General features: G+C 46.4%; 1 protein-coding gene across 6 annotated transcripts in view; it reads right to left on the bottom strand.

Moving 5' to 3' along the window:
* The window catches only part of LOC309400790 (cyclin-dependent kinase 12-like), a 175,644-nt gene that overhangs the window by 7,875 nt on the left and 146,517 nt on the right, over nucleotides 1-21,252 (bottom strand). For 4 of the 6 annotated variants that reach the window (XM_081969457.1, XM_081969456.1, XM_081969452.1 and 1 more), the window contains 4 exons: nucleotides 18,335-18,451; nucleotides 16,666-16,797; nucleotides 15,543-15,757; nucleotides 2,978-3,433 (listed from right to left, as the gene is read on the bottom strand). In XM_081969457.1, the coding sequence (XP_081825583.1) occupies nucleotides 2,978-3,433; nucleotides 15,543-15,757; nucleotides 16,666-16,797; nucleotides 18,335-18,451 (920 nt within the window). The remainder of the gene's footprint in view (nucleotides 1-2,977; nucleotides 3,434-15,542; nucleotides 15,758-16,665; nucleotides 16,798-18,334; nucleotides 18,452-21,252) is intronic. The other 2 variants (XM_081969453.1, XM_081969455.1) reach the window with 1 other exon arrangement.

Here is a 21,252-nt window from a genome sequence, read left to right as displayed (position 1 = left end):
GCTTTTTGCAGCCATTGCTGACCCTGGACAGACCCTGGGGGGCCGTGTCCATGGACTTCTTGACGGAACTGCCTCCGTCTTCAGGTATTACCACGGTCCTTGTGGTGGTGGAAATGCTCACCAAGATGGCGCATTTCATCCCGTCGGAGATTGCCGACAGCCCGCGCCACCGCCCGCATGTTCATCCAGCACGTGTTCCCGCTGCACGGCCTATCTGACCGGGTCGTATCAGATCGTGGGACACAATTCATGGCCCAGTTCTGGAAAGGGCTGATGGCCGCTCTAGATGTCCAGGTTTGTTTATCCTCGGCGCACCATCCCGAAACCGATGGGGGGACGGAGAAGGTGATTGGGATTCTGGAACAATATCTGCGCTGCTTCGTGAACCAGCAGCAGAACAATTGGGTGGAGTACCTGGCAGTGGCGGAGTTCGCGTTTAACAACTCGCAGCATGCCTCCACACGGACGACGCACTTCATGGCGAACGTCGGGTACCACCCTCGCTTTTTCCCTCTCACCCCAGTGGACTCTCGGGTCCCCGCAGCGCAGGACTTCCTCTCTGAGCTCCAGGCGGTCCACCAAGTGGTGCGCCGCTATCTGAATCAGGCAAAGGAGGACTACAAGCGGGTAGCGGACAAGTCTTGATGTGGGGTGCCGGAATTGGCTGTGGGAGATCGCGTGTGGCTGTCCACGTGGCATCTTCCGTCCCAACGGCCGACAAGGAAGTTGGACCACCGGTATCTTGGGCCGTTCCCCGTGGAGGCCGTTATCAACCCGGTAGCCTATCGCCTGACCCTCCCACGCTCGATTCGAGTGCACCCGGTGTTCCATCGCTCGCTCCTGATCCCTGAGTGGTTGGCTTGTCCTCTCCGCCGACCCTCTTTCCCCCAGCCATCATCGCGTGAGGTGGACACGCAGCCACCGCACGAAGTGACCCGGATCCGTGACTCGAGATGGCTCAAGGGACGGTTCTAGTATTTGGTAGACTGGACGGACGAGGGGTCGGACGGGGGGACCTGGACCGATGTGACAGCTGTGCATGCCCCTGCTCTGGTGCGAGCCTATCATGCGCAATATCCCTCGAGGCCACATCCCGAGCGTCAGACCCGGGGGAAGGGCCCTGCGGTGAGGGATAGTGTTGTGGCCCAGCAGGAGCCGTTGGAGCTGCCACCTGACTCCGACAGCGAGGGTCCCTATGAGTCGGCTCTGGAGGATGTGGAGGACCCTGGACAGGGTTCCGACTCCGAGCAGGGATCAGAGAGGCTGGTTGGCCACCAGGAGGCGCCTGAGGCATGGAGCAGTGGTGAAAGCCAAAGGGAGGGTGCTCCTGATGTCATGCCTTGGAGCAGTGGGGAGGAGACAAGGGAGGATGAGTCAGACGTCAGCAGTGAGTTGTTGTTAGATGCTCGTCACCGAAGAGCTAATAGGCGTCAGGAACAGTTGCACAGTTACAGGAGGTAATTGCACTCGGCTGATGGTAATTAGACTCCTCTCCAGACTATAAAAGGACTGCTTGTGCACACGCCCTTTTGCAGAAGTCAACGCATGAACTAATGTGGGAGAACAGTCTTGTGAGCGTGGCAGGCTGGATTGCTGCTAATGCTTATCAGTGCCGGGTTGTTGCTGAAGCTTATTTGTGTTGGATTGCTGCCAAGGACCTGTCTGTCTGTAAATAAATCCTGCAACTTATTTTTGGCTCGGAGTGTGTGTTGGTGGTGGACGAGGGGGGTCAGAACACATCTGTGTGTGGTGGCTCTTGATGCGCTGACTCCAGCCTCAGTCCACTCCTTGTGAAAGTCCCCAACACTTTTGAATGGCCTTTTCCTGACAATCCTCTCCAGGCTGCGGTCATCCCTGCTGCTTATGCACCTTTTTCTTCCACACTTTTTCCTTCCACATAACTTTCTATTAATGTGCTTTGATACAGCACTTTGGGAACATCCAACTTCTTTTGCAATTACCTTTTGAGGCTTTCCCTCCTTATGGAGGGTGTCAATGATGGTTTTCTGCACAACTGTCAGGTCAGCAGTCTTTCCCATGATTGTGATTCCTACTGAACCAGACTGAGAGACCATTGAAAGGCTCAGGAACCCTTTGCAGGTGTTATGGCTTAATTAGCTGCTTAGAGTGGAACACTTTGAGCCTAGAATATTGCACCTTTTCACAATATTCTAATTTTCTGAGATTGTGGATTTGGGGTTTTCCTGAGCTGTAAGCCATAATCATCACAATTATGACAAATCACAGCTTGAACTATCTTGCTTTGCATGTAATGAGTCTATCTCATATATTAGTTTCACCTTTTAAGTTGCATTACTGAAATAAATGAACTTTTGCACATTCTAATTTTTCCAGTTTCACCTGTAGTTTCATCCATAAAAGGGCAAAATGATGAGGCAAGCCTCAGTCTCAATGGGAGAATCTGTGTCCTCTCATAAGTAGAGCAGGCTTCTTTTGAAATCCTTTCCTCAGCACAGATCAGCACCAATTTTAAGTTCACCATCATAAAGGGCTTAAATATTTAATTTGAATAACATTAACTACAGGTTTCAGTCATAGTCTTCTAACATCTAAAGACTAAAGGTAAGATTTCTAAGCACAAAGCTAGGGCAGTAATGAGTAGGACCATGACCTAGCCTTCTCAGCACGCTAGCTTCCACATGCATGAAAATTGACATGAGAAGAATATCTGAGCAATCACTTTTCAAGTTAACGTGGTACAAGCCAACACTTCCCAAACTTACACCCTGAAAATTGTTTCACATGAGGGGAGCTGGGGACAAGAGTACACAACTTGCTCAAGGTCTTACGAGTATTTTCAGGAATCCAAAGCCGTCAACAGATTCCACACACACTCAGAGATGACTACCAGGCATGGTTAAAGAATATTCAAAGTGTTTTTTATTTACCACATGGAAAGACCCACATAATTTCCCCCCTTAAGTCCTGGGATCAAGGGGGTGTCACAATTATTTACCTGCAGTTTCCTCCTGAAGCAAAGTGGGGGTTTTCTGTGGCCCCCATAGATCGCTGTTCTTCTCATTGCTATTCTGTGTCTTTGATGCAGACTCTTGGGTTTTCATTAGCTGGTTCAGCAAAACTGCCAGGATGCTTTGCATGTCTACTTGAGTGCTTGCTGCTTCTGGAGTGGTGTGCTCCTCAGAGGAACCGGCTGGTGGGGGTGGTTCCTCAGCAGCTGTTTCCTCTTCAGGCACTTTCTTAGAATCCTGCAGTTGCTGAGTGGTAGTAGCTTCATTGAGTGCATTGATTGACTGGTTAAGGGCCTCCAGATGTTGCTGCATCTCAAGGTTTGAATGGATGTTCAGTAGCTGGGCCATATGTGGAACACTTAGGTCTGTCTGCCTCTGCAACAAGTTCAATAAGACAGCCAGCTCACTCTGATTCAACTGCTGTGTGATGTCACCAAGACCTGCTGCAAACATAAGGCAAGGCACCAGGGAATAGAAAAACAAGAAAAAAGGCCTTAGAAAAGGTACAACAGAAAATGTCTACATGTAACTCTACCCCCTGCTTACAGACACATTTGGAGAAATATTATTCAAGGTAAGACCAATAATCTGGAAGTTGAGTCATGGCAACGGGACTTCTTTTTTGACTTAAAACGTTTCACTGCTTATCTTTCAAAGCTACTTGGATAAGCAGCAAAATGTTTCAAACAAACAAACAAAAAACACCAGCTGCCATGACTCAACTTCCAGACAACTCTACCTGGATGACTGAGAATCTTCATCGTAAGACCAGTAAATGAATTAACAATCTAAGGACACAGGGTGCATACACAGGGGCACAGCAAAAATGTCAACCAGAATATCCATTCAAAATACTGGAGGGAGAACTACTATGCAAATCAGGCTTCTCACCTGACATACCAGGATGGATTGTATGTCTACTTTCTGAGGTGAATCTATAGAAACGTCTCTCAATCTGGTATCCTCTAGTCATAAGAACTGAAGTTCAGAAAAACTGACATTTACCAATTTGGAGAGATCAGTCTAAATTATAAAACAAGAAGGCACAAGTTTCAGGCTTGCTATGTATGACTACAGCACTTTTAAGGAATTTCTTCTGTTTGTTCCAGTTTTATACACCTGCTAGTTCACACTACTGCCTGTTGGAATCGCAGCCTCAGCTCCCTTGGTACATTTGTCCCATCTGTCTTCAGTTTCCAGAATACTCTGCTCTGGTCAGCGTGGTGGATGAGAGATGTCAGGAAAGACAGAAAAATTACCCTGTTAATTTTTCTGGAACTCTTCAGCAACTACTAATGCATTAATCTTCTACAAAGATCTTCTAAACTGAGAGTGAAAAGCAGTATTTTAGGGATCTATACTCTTTTAAGAGAATATAATGTATCCCATTATTCAGAATCCATTAAATATATTCTGGGTTAGGGTTATCTAAAATGTCTAATAAAAACATATTACAGAAGAGACCCAGCTCCTTAACAGGCACAAATAAACCCTGTCTGAAGAACACATTCTATTTATTGAAGTTAGTACATAGTGCATTATATGTATATTTTTTATTATATACAGTTTATGCATGCATAAATATGAATGGGATTTTATGCACATGTAAAATGGTAAAGAGATTTCCATCAAGAGACTGCGAAACTGAAGTCCAGTAAAGGATTTGCTGGTACTTCACCCAGGCCTTTGGCGAGGGAGAGTAAGACCACTTGCTTCATCATCCTTGCCATCTTTTCTCTTTTATTGATTTTATTGTAATTACTTTGATTGTTGTGAGTTACCCAGGGTCATTGACAATCAGGCGGCACACAAGTTTAAAAAATGATGATTCTTACTGGACAAATGTCCCAAAACTGCTCAGAAACCTCAATTGGATGTTGTCAACTTGAACTGGGACTTTATGTTTAAAGCAGTGGAAAAGATGGACTTTGGATTGGGTTTATACAGGGTCTGAAGTCCAGCTATATACTCCAGAAAGCTCGGATCATGTTGAATGGAGATTTTACAAAACCATGTGAAATCAAGGACGGAACAAGACAGGGGTGTCCTTTATCCTCTTTATTATTTATTCTAGTGTTGGAACTGTTAAATAGAGATATTAGACAAGATAACAGAGCAAAAGCACTACAAATTAAAGCACATCATTACAAATTACGTGCATTTGCAGACAATTTGGTATTGATTGTGCAAGACCCTCTAGAGAACACTGAATATGTTATAAGGAAGATCAAAATGTTTGGAGAAATGGCGGATTTAAAAACCAATCAATCAAAGACCACAATACAAAGAACACACATGTGGAAGATCAGAAGAAATTGTAATTTAAAACTGGTTTTAAAGTTGTGAAAAAGGTACTGTATTTGGGGGTGACTCTTACTGAGGAAAATTCTAAGCTTTACGAAAATAATCACGGTAAAATATGGAAGGAGATAAAAATGTATTTAAATAGATGGCAAAAATTACATTTGTCATTAACGGGAAGAATTTCAGTAATTAAAATGAATGTACTACCCTAGAATGTTAATTCTATTTCAGACTATAGCAATATTGAATAGAGTGTCCACTTTCAAACAGTGGCAGAAACATACTGTATATCTAAATTTAAATAAAAAACCAAGAATTAAATATATGCTGCTACAAGATTCTAAAGATAGAAGAAGTCTGAGTTTGCCAGATTTTAGATTATGGTTAAAAGATTGGATAACTTTAAAAAATTCAAGGCTGTTAGACCTTGAAGGTTTTGATTTGAGATTTGGGTGGCATGCCTAGCTGTGGTATGACAAACTAAAAGTTAACCCTGATTTTAAGATTCATGCTATTAGGCAATCGATTGCATGCTGATAAAGCTGATAAAGTGCCACTTTGGCTAACACCTCATGAAGCACTACATAGAACAGAGATTATATCGGAATGTATCGGATGACATATCGAGACTTACTGATATTTGAAAAAGAGGGATTTAAGATTTAAGACAAGAGAAGAAATAGTAAGTGAAGGATTTGCTTGTGATTGGCTTAATCATAGAATTTTTGAAAGATCTAAACTTGAGAAAAAATTTTTTTGCTTTCACAGGAACTAAATATGAACTGGATGTTAATTTATGTTTTGGAGATGACCACTTGGTTGCTAAAGTATACAAAATGTTACTCAAGATGAATCTAGAAGATGAATACGTTACCGATTGTAGGGAAAAATGGGCAAAAAAAATTGGTAAAGCATAATGCTAGATAAACTTATAGATGAATGGACTAAAATTTGTATTAAATTATAGCTTGAAAGAAAATTTTAATAAAATGATGTATTGTTGGTATTTGACCCTCAGATAGACTAGTGAAAATGTACAAAGGGACTTCTAATAAGTGCTGGAAAAGTAGTCAAAATCCAGTTTCATTTTATCCTATGTGGTGGTCTTGCAAATATGTGAAAACATATGGACAAGCCTATTGAAAAACAATTTGGGGTGCTATTCCTTCACATGGTGACGGCTGCGAGGGTTGTATTTGCCAAACACTGGAAAGAAAAGGGATGCCGACTGTTGAAGAATAGATTTTGAAATTGACTGAATTAGCAGAGATGGTGAAATTAACTGCTTTGATTAGAGATAATGGACTAGACAGCTTTATGAGAGGACTGGAAACCGTTTGTGGACTTTCTATGCACTAAATATAATAACAGATGGTTAACAGGGGGATTTGAAGATTAGTGTTTAGCTTAACCTGTTGACTGCTTTTTGTTCTTTCTTCTTTTATATATATACATACATACATACATACATACATACATACATACATACATACATACATACACACACATACAGTGGGGCAAAAAAGTATTTAGTGAGCCACCAATTGTGCAAGTTCTCCCACTTAAAAAGATGAGAGGCCTGTAATTGGCATCATAGGTAGACCTCAACTATGAGAGAAAAAATGAGAAAACAAATCCAGACAATCACATTGGCTGATTTGGAAAGAATTTATTTGCAAATTATGGTGGAAAATAAGTATTTGGTCACCTATAAACAAGCAAGATTTCTGGCTCTCTCAGACCTGTACCTTCTTCTTTAAGAGGCTCCTCTGTCCTGCACTCATTACCTGTATCAATGGCACCTGTTTGAACTTGTTATCAGTATAAAAGACACCTGTCCACAACCTCAAACTGTCACACTCCAAACTCCACTATGGTGAAGACCAAAGAGCTGTTGAAGGACACCAGAAACAAAATTGTAGACCTGCACCAGGCTGGGAAGACTGCATCTGCAATAGGCAAGCAGCTTGGTGTGCACAAATCAACTGTGGGAGCAATAATTAGAAAATGGAAGACATACAAGACCACTGATAATCTCCCTCGATCTGGGGCTTCACGCAAGATCTCACCCCATGGGGTCAAAATGATCACAAGAACGGTGAGCAAAAATCCCAGGACCACCCGGGGGGACCTAGTGAATGACCTGCAGAGAGCTGGGACCAACGTAACAAAGGCTACCATCAGAAACACACTACACCGCCAGGGACTCAGATCCTGCAGTGCCAGACGGGTCCCCCTGCTTAAACCAGTACATGTCCTGGCCCGTCTGAAGTTTGCTAGAGAGCATTTGGATGATCCAGAAGAGGATTGGGAGAATATCATATGGTCAGATGAAACCAAAATAGAACTGCTTGGTAGAAACATAACTCATCGTGTTTGGAGGAGAGAGAATGCTGAGTTGCATCCAAAGAACACCATACCTACTGTGAAGCACGGGGGTGGCAACATCATGCTTTGGGGCTGTTTCTCTGCAAAGGGACCAGGATGACTGATCCGTGTACAGGACAGAATGAATGGGGCCATGTATGAGATTTTGAGTGCAAACCTCCTTCCATCAGCAAGGGCATTGAAGACGAAACATGGCTGGGTCTTTCAACATGACAATGATCCTAAACATACCGCCCAGACAACGAAGGAGTGGCTTCGTAAGAAGCATTTCAAGGTCCTGGAGTGGCCTAGACAGTCTCCAGATCTCAACCCCATAGAAAACCTTTGGAGGGAGTTGAAAGTCCGTGTTGCCCAGCAACAGCCCCAAAACATCACTGCTCTAGAGGAGATCTGCATGGAGGAATGGGCCAACATACCAGCAACAGTGTGTGCCAACCTTGTGAAGACTTACAGGAAACGTTTGACCTCTGTCATTGCCAACAAAGGATATATAACAAAGTATTGAGATGAACTTTTGATAGTGACCAAATACTTATTTTCCACCATAATTTGCAAATAAATTCTTTCCAAATCAGCCAATGTGATTGTCTGGATTTGTTTTCTCATTTTGTCTCTCATAGTTGAGGTCTACCTATGATGCCAATTACAGGCCTCTCTCATCTTTTTAAGTGGGAGAACTTGCACAATTGGTGGCTGACTAAATACTTTTTGGCCCGACTGTATATATCTATATCTATATATATTTGCAAAAGGAGAGAATTTACTTTTTTTCCTGTGTGTGATATGGGAGGGGCTACTCGTGGGTATCAACACAGCCTGATTGGTCCAGAGACTGAAGGAATTTCTTAGCCATACCTCCTCCTCCCTTCTGGTTCCCAGTTTGGTCCAAACAGACTGTGTTTTTTCGCTCCTGCTTGAACTATTAAAGCTATCTTTATTTGACTAATTGGATATTCTAAATTCTAAATTACCTGAGCTGCTGGCTGTAAAGGTGCCGTTTTTCCGTTGCCACCTGGAGGGGGTGGAGAGCCAGATCGGCGTTTTTTCTCCCCCCTGACTGCCACGCGGAGCGCTGCCCGGTCCTGGGAATTCGGGGGTGACAGGCTCTTCTTTGCAGCTCCTTGGGAAAGGCTGCTCCGGCAAAGTTGGTCTGGCAGAGTTTCGGCACGAGGTTCCAAGTGTCCCCAAGCAGCACGAGGCAGCGGCCACATTGAGTGTCCTCCAGGCACCAGTAGGCGGTGGCCATTTTGAGTGTGGCGATGAATGCCGGATCGGGTTTCTCCACATCGCGGCCACTAATCAAGGCCGGGGAGAGCTTGTAGAGCCGGAAGCAGCCACAGATCTCCCGTAGCCGCAGCACCTGAGGGTTTTTCAGCGGCATTGTCAGCGGAGGCCAGGCTGTGAGTACGATGGCAGCCAGGGCTGCAACTGGGCCAGAGTCCCCAGGGGAGCACCAGGCCTCGGGGGAAGAGGAGAGTGACCCCAGGCCCCGCACCAGGGCAGCTATCTCAAAGCTTCTGGCCACCCAGCACCCTTCCAGGGCTGCAATTCAGGAACCCACAGGCAGGCAACAGGAGACTTGGACCAGTAGGGCCAGCCCATTGCACAGATCCAGATCGACTGCCGGGGGCTTTAGTCCTTCTATTTCCTCTCCAGGGTCCCCTGCCAGGCCTTCCAGGCAGGAGGTTTCTCCATCCCCTCCTTCTTCCCCCATGGCAGTTAGTGATGTTATGGGGGATACTTTGGAGGGCACCTCTGGGGATTATCTCCCCCCCCCCTTGTTTTGGCCTCCCAAGGGGCTGGGACTCAGAGGCCCACTGAAGAAGATCTGGAAGATTTGGATCTACTTCCAGGGAGCATCAGGAGGCTCATTGCCTCTGCCATATCTCAGGGCATAGCCACAGGCCTGAGCCAGTAAAGGGCCTGTTCTCAGGACCACAGGGAACCTCATGAGAGGTCTCAGGTCAGGCGCTCCAGTGATAGGGCTTCTTCCTGGGAGGCTTACAGGCCACGCTCCCCATCCGTGGTCAGTGAAGGATCCGTCATGGGGGAGGAGGCCCAGCGTGAGGCTGAGTTTTCTGAGGATGAGGAGGCACTCCCTCCTGATCCCCCGGTCTTCCCATATTTGTTTGTTCCTTCGCATTTCAAGACACTCCTGCATAAGGCTAGGGCTACCACTAAATTGGGGGGACGGGACCCCAGGGGCTCCCAAGTCTAGGGACCCGGATCAGGCCATGTTCGCTGCTACGTCTTTCAATAAGGAAGAGGTTCCAGCACCCCCTCTCTTTCTGGAGGTTGTGAAGAAGCAGTGGGCGCTGCCTTTGGCGTTCCCCACTCCAGGGAGTAACGACCGTCGTTTCTATAATATAGATCAGGCCTTTGCGCAGGGTCTTCAGGTCCCCACTGTGGATGAGCCAGTGGCGGCATTGGCAACCTCCTCGACCATAGAATTGGGCGATGCTGCTGATAAGCTTAAGCCTGAGGATAGACGGGCAGAGCGTACCTTACATAAGAATTTCCAAGCCTCTGCATGGGCCATTACGTCGGCAGCAGCGGCTTCCTATTTCAATTGTGCCATGGTCCTATGGTTACACCAGTTACGGGACCATATTCCGGCGTCTGAGAAACACCTTCTGCAGGATATTACTAAGAACATATCAGTGACCCAATTCTCCGCAGATGCTACGCTTGACTGTGTCAAGTATGCATCTCGGGCCCTGTCCATTTCTGTGACGGCCAGGCCTCTCCTCTGGCTACGCAATTGGCAGGTGGACAATAAGAACAAATGGAATCTGGCGGCAGTGCCTTACTCAGGCTCCTTGTTTGGGGAGGCCTTGGACCCTATCCTGATAGAGAATAGGGATAAGAAAAAAGTGTTGCCTTCCAACGGCAAACGGGCAGAGGCCTGCCCCGCCCCTTATTACCACAGGCTCTCTTATAGGGTTTCCGAGCCAGACTATCAAAGCCAGAGGTACTTCTCACCCAGATCAGATAGGCAGGCTACTTGCCTGTATTACCAGGGCAGGAACTGTTTTCAGAGCCAGTCCAAGTGGCCCTTTTGCAGGGTGTGTGTGTGTCCCTTCCTCAAAGGGAAATGACTTGAACCAGTCTCTTCCCATAGGCAGCCGCCTGGCTCTCTTTGCGGATCGTTGGACAGAGATCACCTCGGATGCCTGGGTTTTGTCCACGGTGAGGGACAGTCTGAGGCTGGAGTTTCTCTCCTCTCCCCCGAACTTCTTCAGGACCTTTCCCCCATCGAGGGACCCAGAGCGGCGCCGCCTGATGGATCTTGCCATTCACCACCTCTTGGAGATCCAGGCGATAGAGCCAGTTCCGCTGGCGGAAGAAGGGTTGGGGTTCTACTCCAACCTTTTTGTTGTCCCGAAGAGTTCGGGGTGGGGGGGTGGAGGACAATCCTCGACCTCAAATGGCTGAACGCCTATCTGGTTTACAGGCGTTGCAAGATGGCCTCCCTAAGATCCATCTTGCAGGGGATCGGGGGGGGGGGTGGTCACTTAGCATCAGTGGACCTCACAGAGGCCTATTTACACATCCAGATTCTCCCTCGTCATCGCAGATATCTCAGGTTCTCTCAGTCGGGGCACCACTTTCAGTACAGGGCTCTCCCGTTCGGGCTGGCATCCAGCTACAGCGACACCCCTTGGCAGCAATCCAGCTACCAAGCTCCAGATAATCACCTTAGCAGCACTCCTGCCTGCCAAGGTCCAGGGAACAGATTGGCAGCAATCCAGGTAAACCCTTTGGCAGCAATCCAGCCTGCCAAAGCACGACACAGCTCTGAGCTTCTCCAACTCCAATGATCAGTTGATTCCTGCAAAGGGTGTGTCCACAAGCAGTCCCTTTATAGTCTGGAGAGGAGTCTAATGATCAGCAGCTGAGAGCCATTACCTCCTGTAATTGCTCAATTGCTCCTTACGCCGGTAACGAGCATCTAATAACTCACTGCTGATGTTTGACTCACTGTCCTGTGACTCCTCCCCACTGCTCCAAGGCATGACATCAGGAGCCCCCTTCCTTTGGCTTTCACCACTGCTCCATGCCTCAGGCGCCTCCTGGTGGCCAACCAGCCTCTCTGCGCCTTGCTCAGAGTCGGAACCCTGTCCAGGGTCCTCCATATCCTCCTGAGCCGACTCAGAGGGACCCTCGCTGTCGGAGTCTGGTGGCAACTCCAACGGCTCCTGCTGGGCCACAACACAACCGATGCAAGACTTTTCGGCTGGGGGCGCTGACGGGCTCCCAGCTGGTGGAGGGTCGGTGGACGATGTCAGACCTGTGCCACAATACAAATAGGCTGGAGTTGAAGGCGGCTCGTCTGGCGCTTCACCACTTTCACGACATCTTGGCTGGCTGGCATGTTCTTCTTCTGACGGACAACGTCGCCACAAAAGTGCATGTGAATCGCCAGGGGGACATGCACTCGAGGAGCCTGTGGCTCGAAGCCCTGAAGCTCGGATCATGGGCGGAGAGACACTTGTCATCGATAGTGGCAGAGCACATCTCAGGGATGGCCAACCACCAGGCCGACTGGCTCAGCCGTGCAACCATGGACCACGGGGAGTGGCAGCTCCACCCCGATCTGTTCCAGAGGATTTGCCATAGATTCCCCCCCCCTCCCGGTGGACCTCTTTGCTATCCCAGCGAACGCACAGCTCCCGCACTTTTCGCGGTTTCCAGCGCGGGGAGCAGAGGGGACGGACGCCCTGCAGCAGTTGGCCGAGAGGACTACTCTATGTGTTTCCACCCCTTCTCCTGATCCCGAGGACCCTGAGGAAGGTAGAGGCAGAGAGGGCTGTCATCATTCTCCTGGCCCCGCACTGGACCAGACGGCTGTGGTTCGCGGACCTGGTCCACATGTCCATCTCGCCCCTGTGGAGAATTCCTCAGTAGGAGATCTCCTTGTGCCAAGGGGTTCTGGTCCATCCGGAGCCTCAGTGGCTCCACTTAACCGCCTGGCACTTGAGCAGAGCTGCCTGAGGAACGCCAACCTCTCGTTGAGGGTCATCACGACCATCGAGGCCTCAAGGCATCCGTCGACCACTAGGATCTACGATTCTACGTGGGCAACGTTCGTGAGGTGGTGTGCAAGTTCCGGCGGCGTCTGCATCCCCCCCTCAGGTATTGGACTTTCTGCAAGATGGGTTGAACAGGGTGTTGTCTCATAGCACCCTCCGTCGCCAGGTGGCGGCACTGTCTATGGTGCTCACCGGGGAGGGTCTTGTTCCTCTTTCCCAACTCCCGACGGTCAAACAGTTCCTTTTGGGGGGCGGCGAATATTTGCCTGCCCACGATACATAGGTTTCCCTTCTGGGATCTGCCCTTGGTTCTTCGGGCTCTGACGGGGTCGCCCTTCGAGCCCTTGAGGACGGTCCATCCTCGGCTCCTGGCCTTGGTGGCAATAACATCGGCCAGACACATCTTGGAGCTGGGGGCGCTGTCATCCAGGGGGGACCTCTGTGTGTTCCATCAGGACTGGGTGGTCCTCAGGTTGGACCCGTCCTTCCTACCTAAGGTGAACTCCCCTTTCCACAAGGTGCAGGAGGTGGTTCTCCCGAATTTCTGTCCTGCTCCCTCTCACAACAGGGAACGGCTGTGGCACAGATTGGATTTCTGAAGGGCTCTTCGGATATGCTTCCGATGCACGGCCTCGACCTGCAGGTCTGAGGCTTTGTTTGTATCGTTCCTACCCGCTACCATGGGAGCTAGGGTCACCCCTTCCACCATCGGGAGGTGGATTTGGCAGGCCATTGTCACGGCCTACAAGGTCTCAGGTCAGGCCCCTCCCGCAGGGATTACGGCCCATTCCACGCGGAGTGCGGCGACCACGGCAGCTTGGTCGACCAGGGCTCCATTCGGGGACATTTGCAGGGCAGCCACGTGGTCCACCCCATCAACCTTTATTCGCCATTATCGGCTGGATGCCTTCACGTCCGCTGAGGCTTCCTTTGGTTGCAGGGTTCTCCAACAGGTGATAGCCACCCCAGCTTCTACGTCCTACATTCCCTCCCTAGGGACGATAGCTTGGGTACGTCCCACGAGTAGCTCCTCCCATATCACACACAGGGAAAAGGAATTTGGCCCTTACCTGAACGTTAGTTTTCTGTGTGTAGATATGGGAGGGGTTACATCCCTCCCTAGGAAGACGTAGTGGTTAGGTGAAGGGCTGGGGGTGGCCTGGTTGTCTTGTTATGCCTTTCAGGTGGACTGCTTGCCACGGCCTTACAGAAACTGGGAGCCAGAAGGGGGGAGGAGGTGTGGCTAAGAAATTCCTTCAGTCTCTGTACCAATCAGGCTGTGTTGATACTGAGTTGCACCTCCCATATCTACACACAGAAAACTAACATTCAGGTAAGGACCAACATTCCTTTCTTTTTTTTTTTCAGCGCCCAGCCAGGGTGGATCCTACATGTTAAATGTTAAATATATTTGATCTCTTTTTTTGTAGACCATTTGTTTTCTTTTTTTGTTGTTGTTAGTGTTGAATGTATGCTTTTGTTTTGTTTGTTTTTCTGTTTTGTATTTTACTTTTTATGATGAAAAAATAAATAATATATTAAAATAATTGGGTTTTGTCCGGTCTGCCATCTTCGGCTTAGTGCTTCGCTGGCATCCTGCCATCAAAGGCTAGGGGGGAGGGGGGATGAACAAATGGGCAATATACGGTACCTGTGTCAGTATGTGATGGGAAATAGGGAGGGGGGAAATGACAGCTTGATGAAGAACAGAGAAGTCTGAGAAGGAATGTGGATTATCCCAAACATCTCAGCATTCTCAAAACACCTAGGTGAATCTTCATTGGCTGAAGATGAACTGGTCATGGGGGGGAGGGCTGGGATGAGGGGAAACCTTCTGTATCATTTTAGTGCAGGAAATTTAGTTCTAGCCTGACTTTACTGCAGCCAGCATCTTTTAGTAAAAGAACCTATCACTTCAACCAAATGGAGTTGAGGGTCTTTCTTTCCTAGGGGATCAGACTGGGGCAGGTCTGACAGATGCAGTCTAATAATGTTAGACTTATTTGATGTTTGGGTCATTTTTTTCCTCTTTTTTGTACCCAATTTTGTTTTGTTTTGTTGTTTTTACTGTTGGATGTCCATTTTTCTCTTTTGTTTTATATTTTATTCATGTTGAGAAAACATAATAAATATCAAAAAATAAAAAATTGGATGTAGGTAATATATTACTAATATAGATATGGTGTTAAAACACACCTGTTACTATTCTAAGTATATCTAAAAGTGTTGATGCTTAGCTTAAAAGCCCTACAATGTCTTGGCACCCAGGTACCTGAACAAATGCAATTCCCATATTAACTGGAATGCATTGAAATAATCTGTGGAGATTCATCTCTGGATTTGAAACAAAGTGACAATACCACTAAATTTCAAATGAGGAGTTAGTGCCTCCAAGATCCAAAATGAAGTTGTAGTGCCCCAAGATCTGAAATCAGATAGTTTGTGGATTGGCCAATTTATAGTCTTCCCTCTCAGAATGATTTGCCAGGTTCTACTCCAATTCCCTCCCCTCCAAATTCAGTATTTTAATTGTAACCTCCTGTTTTAACTTAAAGTTATAATAATAAAATGTTATTATACCAGTGTTTATGTTGAGTTTCTTATGATTTGATTTTCTTGAAAGCCATCTGGGAACAAATTAACTTAAGCTGTGATATAAGTATATAAATTTAACATTTGCAATAGGATTATCTTTTTTCCCTGCTGTGGTGCATAGCTCCTTTGAAAATAGTTACTTCCATTTAATTAACCTCCCAAGTATTTAGGGAAGCAAGAGGTTCTGATACTTGATTAAAGCTTGAAGGATTTTCCTAGGCTATGCACTAACCAAATGAGTGTCCAGAACCAGGTTGTGTTTTGATCTGAACAGACTGTGGGGGTACTGGGCTGCTATGATTCTTGATTGCATCAGTGCTTATTACAGAGACTATGTCCTTCTGGGAAACCTTTGCCATGGGGAGTTCCTCCACCACAATCCCACTTTGCCGTTGCCGCCGACGTTTCTTGCTCCACAGTTCATGACAATCCTGCCAATGAGGAAGGCTAGAAAGACAACATACAAACATTAGAGAAACACAAACATTAGTGGCAAGGGTAGACAATCAAAAGTAAAATTCTAATATTAGGTTACTGGTATTTCTCTCCTCACAGATGATGTTTACCCTAATAGTTCAAAACAAAACTTCTCTTCTTCCCCATGTTTTAGCAACTCTTATATAAGTCCAAAAAGGATGTCATTTGGGGTAAGTGAATGACTCAGAGGAGGACTAAAGCTTGCCTTAAACTTCACAAAAGGGTTTAAAGGCATATAGAGGGTGTAAGAATTGCACTACTGCCTTTTGCAAAGCTTACGACATATATATCATTGGGCCATTTCAGTAAATAAAATTTAGAATTGCAAGAAAATGTGGTTTGTAATCTGGACATGCCTATTGTTTTCTTTGATCAAACAATTCTCTCCTTGCCTCATCTACCTGTAGCTTCCACACTTTCCATATGGCCCTTGACCAAAAAAACTCGGGCGAGGGTGGCTGTGTGTATATGTATTACAGGAATAGAGGAGATGGTCAGCAGCATCTTTGCATGTACTAAGAAAGAGCAGATGTTGGGACTGAAACACAAGGAAGATAATACTAAGCCACTCACATCCTCCAAATTTTAAGTATTTTGTAAACCAAGGATGGGGTTCCTTTTCCCTGTGACATGCAGGTTGACAAAGTTCCTTGAATCTTCTGCATTTATTCATGCTAGTATATTTATGAACATGCCTCCTTCCTAATTGTGCAGGCAGTGATTCTAAAGGCATATTTTTATGAGTGAAGCTAACATATCTGCCTTGCTATGAATCCAACCAATCTACCACATATACTCTAGATATATGAAAAGCACATCTAAAAGACCAGGTATTTCATTCCTCAATGTTTCCTTCCCTTAGAGAGTGGGATACTTACTCTGGAGGATCCATCTTGCTGACATCAACATCCTTCAGGAAATCACTCTGCAATGCTTGCTGTGCTGTACATCGTCTGCTGGGGTCCAGTGTTAGCATATTGTCTAACAGGTCGAGGGCAGTAGAAGGAATACTGGAAGATGAGAAAAAATATGGAGGAGGGGGGAGCCCAAAGTCCCCACAATAATCAGCACTGCTATTTGATATAATTTTCAACTATTTAAGCAACCTGCATACATTTTATGAGGCATAGCCAACTTGTAGCACACAACTATATATTTTGTGCCTCCGTAGCCCTCTCCAACTATGAACAATAGGGCCATGTAATACTTCAGTATCAGTCTCCAAAATGTGCTTCAGAGAACATGGGAACACAAACTTAGTCCTTGTTTGCATTATGCTTTTCCCCAGGTAATTCAACTGGCACCTGAAGAACCACATTTTTAGAGGGGAGCACTCCCTTGAAAGGTACATCAGACTGACATGGTGTCAAGGACATGGAAACTATTCACCAAACATAGATACACATCTGTCTTTCATACTGCAATTTGATACTTGCAAGCATCTGGCAATTTGTGCTTCAAGCCCACGTGTTTGTAATTATCAATCATAAAGTGTTTGAAGAATTGCTACTAGTCAAAGCAGATGTTTCTGGATTATATGGATTAGTATGACTTCATATTAGTAATTTCCATATATTCATGTAAAAACCAATCGAGTGCACCAGCTCTAGAAGAAAGGATGCGATGATCTCAAAATCTGGTATGAGCAACAATAGCAATAACACTTTTTTATATACTGCTTCATAGTGCTTTTACAGCCCTCTCTAAGTGGTTTACAGCATATTGCCCCCCAAAATCTGGATCCTCATTTTACTGACCTCAGAAGGATGGAAGGCTTGAGCTGGTGAGAACTGAACTGCTGGCAGTTGGCAGAATTAGCCTACAATACTGCATTCTAACCGCTGTGCCACCACAGCTCTTAACATTAGGATTAAATCTCTGCTAAATGAGCCACATGTATGGATCTGCTAATTTTTTTCCTGCTGAAAGCCTACTGTCTTGGGACATGGATCACCATGATGTTCAGAGGTTTAATGCTCTTCCTTTTCTGGCTAACCATATGACTCCATTCACTTCCAGTAGATGTAGAAGTCACCTACATTCTGTGACTTTATGCCCATTAATGTTTTACAAACCCTAGAAGTTCACAGGTATTGAAGTTCATAGTCCAGTACAATTAACACACATTGAGCCAATAAAGTTATCTAAAACTGCAATAAGCATACATAAGACATAGCTGCCAACAATTTCACCTTTCTCTTTCCCATCCTCAAAAATTGGTCTAGTGGTTAAGACACCAAGCTAGAAAACAGAAGACTGTGAGTTCTAGTCCCACTTTAGGCATGAAAACTAGCTGGGTGACTTTGGGCCTGTTATTCTTTCTCAGTCCAGCCTACCTGACAGAGTTGTTGTGGGGCAAACAGGATGAGGAAGGAATATTAGATATGTTTGCCACTTTGAGTTATTTATAACAATTAAATTAACATTAAATTTATTATTAAAAAAGGTTCCTCCCCAAAAGTCTATCTTGACCTGTTTCCTGAAAGGGAGGATCCCAAGCTGCACACCATGCTATGCTCTCACCCAAAGAGCACTACACAAACTTACAAGGAAAACTCCTCCCGTAGGCGCCTACGATATTGCTTCTTTGGTTTCATGGTGTTGAAGTAGGGGAGTTTGATGACATCTGGCCATACAGCTGGACAGGGGCTCCCACAAAGACGGCTGAAAGGAAATGTAAGCACTGTTTCGAATCTCTCAATAAACAGAATACTTGAATTAAAATCACTCAGGTTTTTTTTAAAATGATTTTCAGTTCTGTCTAGTTAAACTCCAATGTTATTTTAAATATCCCAAAGGTTTTATAAATAGTTATTGGCATGGTCTTTACAATTGAAGTAGAAAGGGCCTCAGAGAGAAAATGAAATATAATTTGGTCAGCAGGAGTGAAATTTCTATTAATGATTTCTAAATGCAGAAGATGTGTACTGTGACCTTAAGTGTTTAAAGGAAGAGCCTATTTTTCTGTGGTATTCGGAGCACACAGAAATGTCTCCCCATTCACATACAACAGAATAGAACTTTCCTTGTACAAACTGAAAATCCTGAAAAGCACATAGTTGATTAAAATTAGCTAAAGATGACACTTGGATATGAATAATAAAAATGTGTCAAGGCAATTGGTTTCAGATTTTAGAAAGATCCCTAACAACAATTAAAGTTACTTGAGGAGAGGAGATCACTTCCAGTTTCCGAAGGCGACGGACATTGGTCCGCTGCTCGCTTCTCGGGTGGGCTCCTTTTAGGAGCACAGGCGGTCTTGGAGGGACCACCTGCCGTAGGGCGGCTTGCTGGAACCCCCGGATTGGCAGCAGCCATGGGGGGGGGGGTGTTCCAGCTTCGCCTCAGGAGCCGGAGAGCATGGGGGGGTGCATACCATCACCTTCGCTGAATGGATTCCTGAAGGAAGTAACTAATTAGAAGTAGCGGCTAAAGTACTAGAGGTGAGAAGTTTGCTCCAATCTCCCTAACCCCTTTTAATTGATGAGCAGCAGCCTTTTGTAAGTTGTGGATTCAATCTATTTGAAGTTGGAAGATTGGAGGTTTTTTTTTTCACCCCTCTCAGGCAAAGCGACATTTGGACTATCTCTCAATCTTGGAATGGAGAGAGAAAAAAAAAAAGTTGAATTAGTCACTTGTACTAACTATGTGAAAAGATTTATATTACAATTGCAAGAGGCGATTGCTGAGTTATTTTAAAAACTTTATGGAATTTTTGATGTTCTGCTCCCTGGTTCCCTGTGAAAGGGGGAGCTAAGATGGCCTGCTTCCGTCTTCTTCTTCGCACTTATAAATGAAGTTTGCCTTTTGAAACTACCTTTGAAGAAAGTCTGGCTTTATATTACTATTCCCCCCTGAAGGACTCCTGGAGCTTCTCCTGTTATGTGGTCTTTCTGGATTTGGATTATTTGATTTTTTTTCTTGTGACTTCTTGGCTTGGAACTGTGATTGAGGATTAACTTTCACTTTTGGATTTGCTTGTCTTCTCAGACTCGCTCGGCTGCACGCTTCACAGATGCCATTTCTTTTGCAAAAGATTTACAGTCATCTCTGAACTCAGACAAATGGGGCCCAGAAAACCACCTTCAGGCAAGGCAGCTTCGGCACCTACATCTTCTACATCCAGCCCAACGACTCAACAGACAAAAATTGCATCATTCTCACAACAAGAAGGGACTGGAGAGAGCTCAAAAGACTTATCTGTTATACAAATGTTCCAGGATCTTATGCAGGGACAAAATGAGTTGAAAAAAGAGGTGGCAGATTTTAGAGAACAGCTCAAAGGTGTACAGCAGCAAACAACAGAAAATAAACAGAATTGGTGTGCTGGAGGAGGGTGCGGCCGGGCTGTATAATAATACAACTGGGGGATGTATAATATCCCCCAGTTGTATTATTACTGTATAATAATATATAATGGTGGAGGAAGCGAAGACTTAGGGGGTTTTTAACCAGATGTTTTTTATCCATCTTAGGGGGTACCAGGGTGGGCGGGAGGGATAATCAGGCCAGGAGGGGGACTTTTGCCAGGCGAACAGGTGAGGTCAAGGGGGAAGTGAGCGGAGGGGGGGGGGGAAGGGAAAATGACATTCCTATAGAGGGTTGTTTTATTCCAACGGTCGTGGGGAGGGGTGGGTGCGAGGACGGAAGAAAATCTCGTAGTCGGTTGGGAGACCGTGGCTGCTGGACACGCCCGGTTGCTCATACCAACCCCCGCAGCCTAGGTGGCCAGGGCCTACAGAGCCAGGGCCTGAGGCTGATGCTCTGCAATGCAAGGTCCGCTGTTAACAAGGCCCCCCTCATCAATGAGTTGATCTCAGAGGGGGAGCCGGACCTTGCAGGGATAACGGAGACCTGGTTGGGCCACGAGGGTGGTTTACCCCTCGTGGAGATGTGCCCACCAGGCTACCGTGCATTCCATCAGCCGCGGGCCCTGGGTAAGGGTGGTGGGGTGGCGGTAATTATACGGGAGAGTCTGGAACCGAGGGAGTTCACTGTGCCGCAGATATTCGGTTGTGAGTCCCTTGGTGTGAAATGGGGCCCGGGGAGGCAGTTGGGCTTGCTGATTGTATACTTGGCTCCTCGCTATGCATCAGCGGCCCTGCCTGAGCTCCTTGAGCTGATCGCGGAGACGGCGGTTGATACCCCCAAACTTGTGGTTATGGGGGACTTCAACCTGCCGTCGACGGGTGAAGCATCCGAGGTGGCTCGGGAGTTCATGGCTTCCATGACAGCCATGGACCTGACCCAATTAATTCAGGGCCCCACACACGAAGGTGGGCACACACTGGACCTTGTTTTTGTCTCTGGACAGTGGACGAGTGATCTGGGAATAGGGGATTTGGTTATTACACCCCTGTCATGGTCAGATCACTCATTTCTCCGGCTCGACTTCCCCGGCGCTACCCCCCACCGCGGGGAGGCGGAACCAGACTGTCCCAGATGGTTCCGCCCCAGGCGACTGA

The sequence above is a fragment of the Natrix helvetica genome (assembly GCF_964273705.1).
Source record: "Natrix helvetica genome assembly, chromosome: W".
Classification (NCBI taxonomy): domain Eukaryota; kingdom Metazoa; phylum Chordata; class Lepidosauria; order Squamata; family Natricidae; genus Natrix; species Natrix helvetica.
The sequence above is the reverse complement of the archived record's forward strand: the minus strand, read 5'-3'. Positions and strand labels throughout refer to the sequence as shown.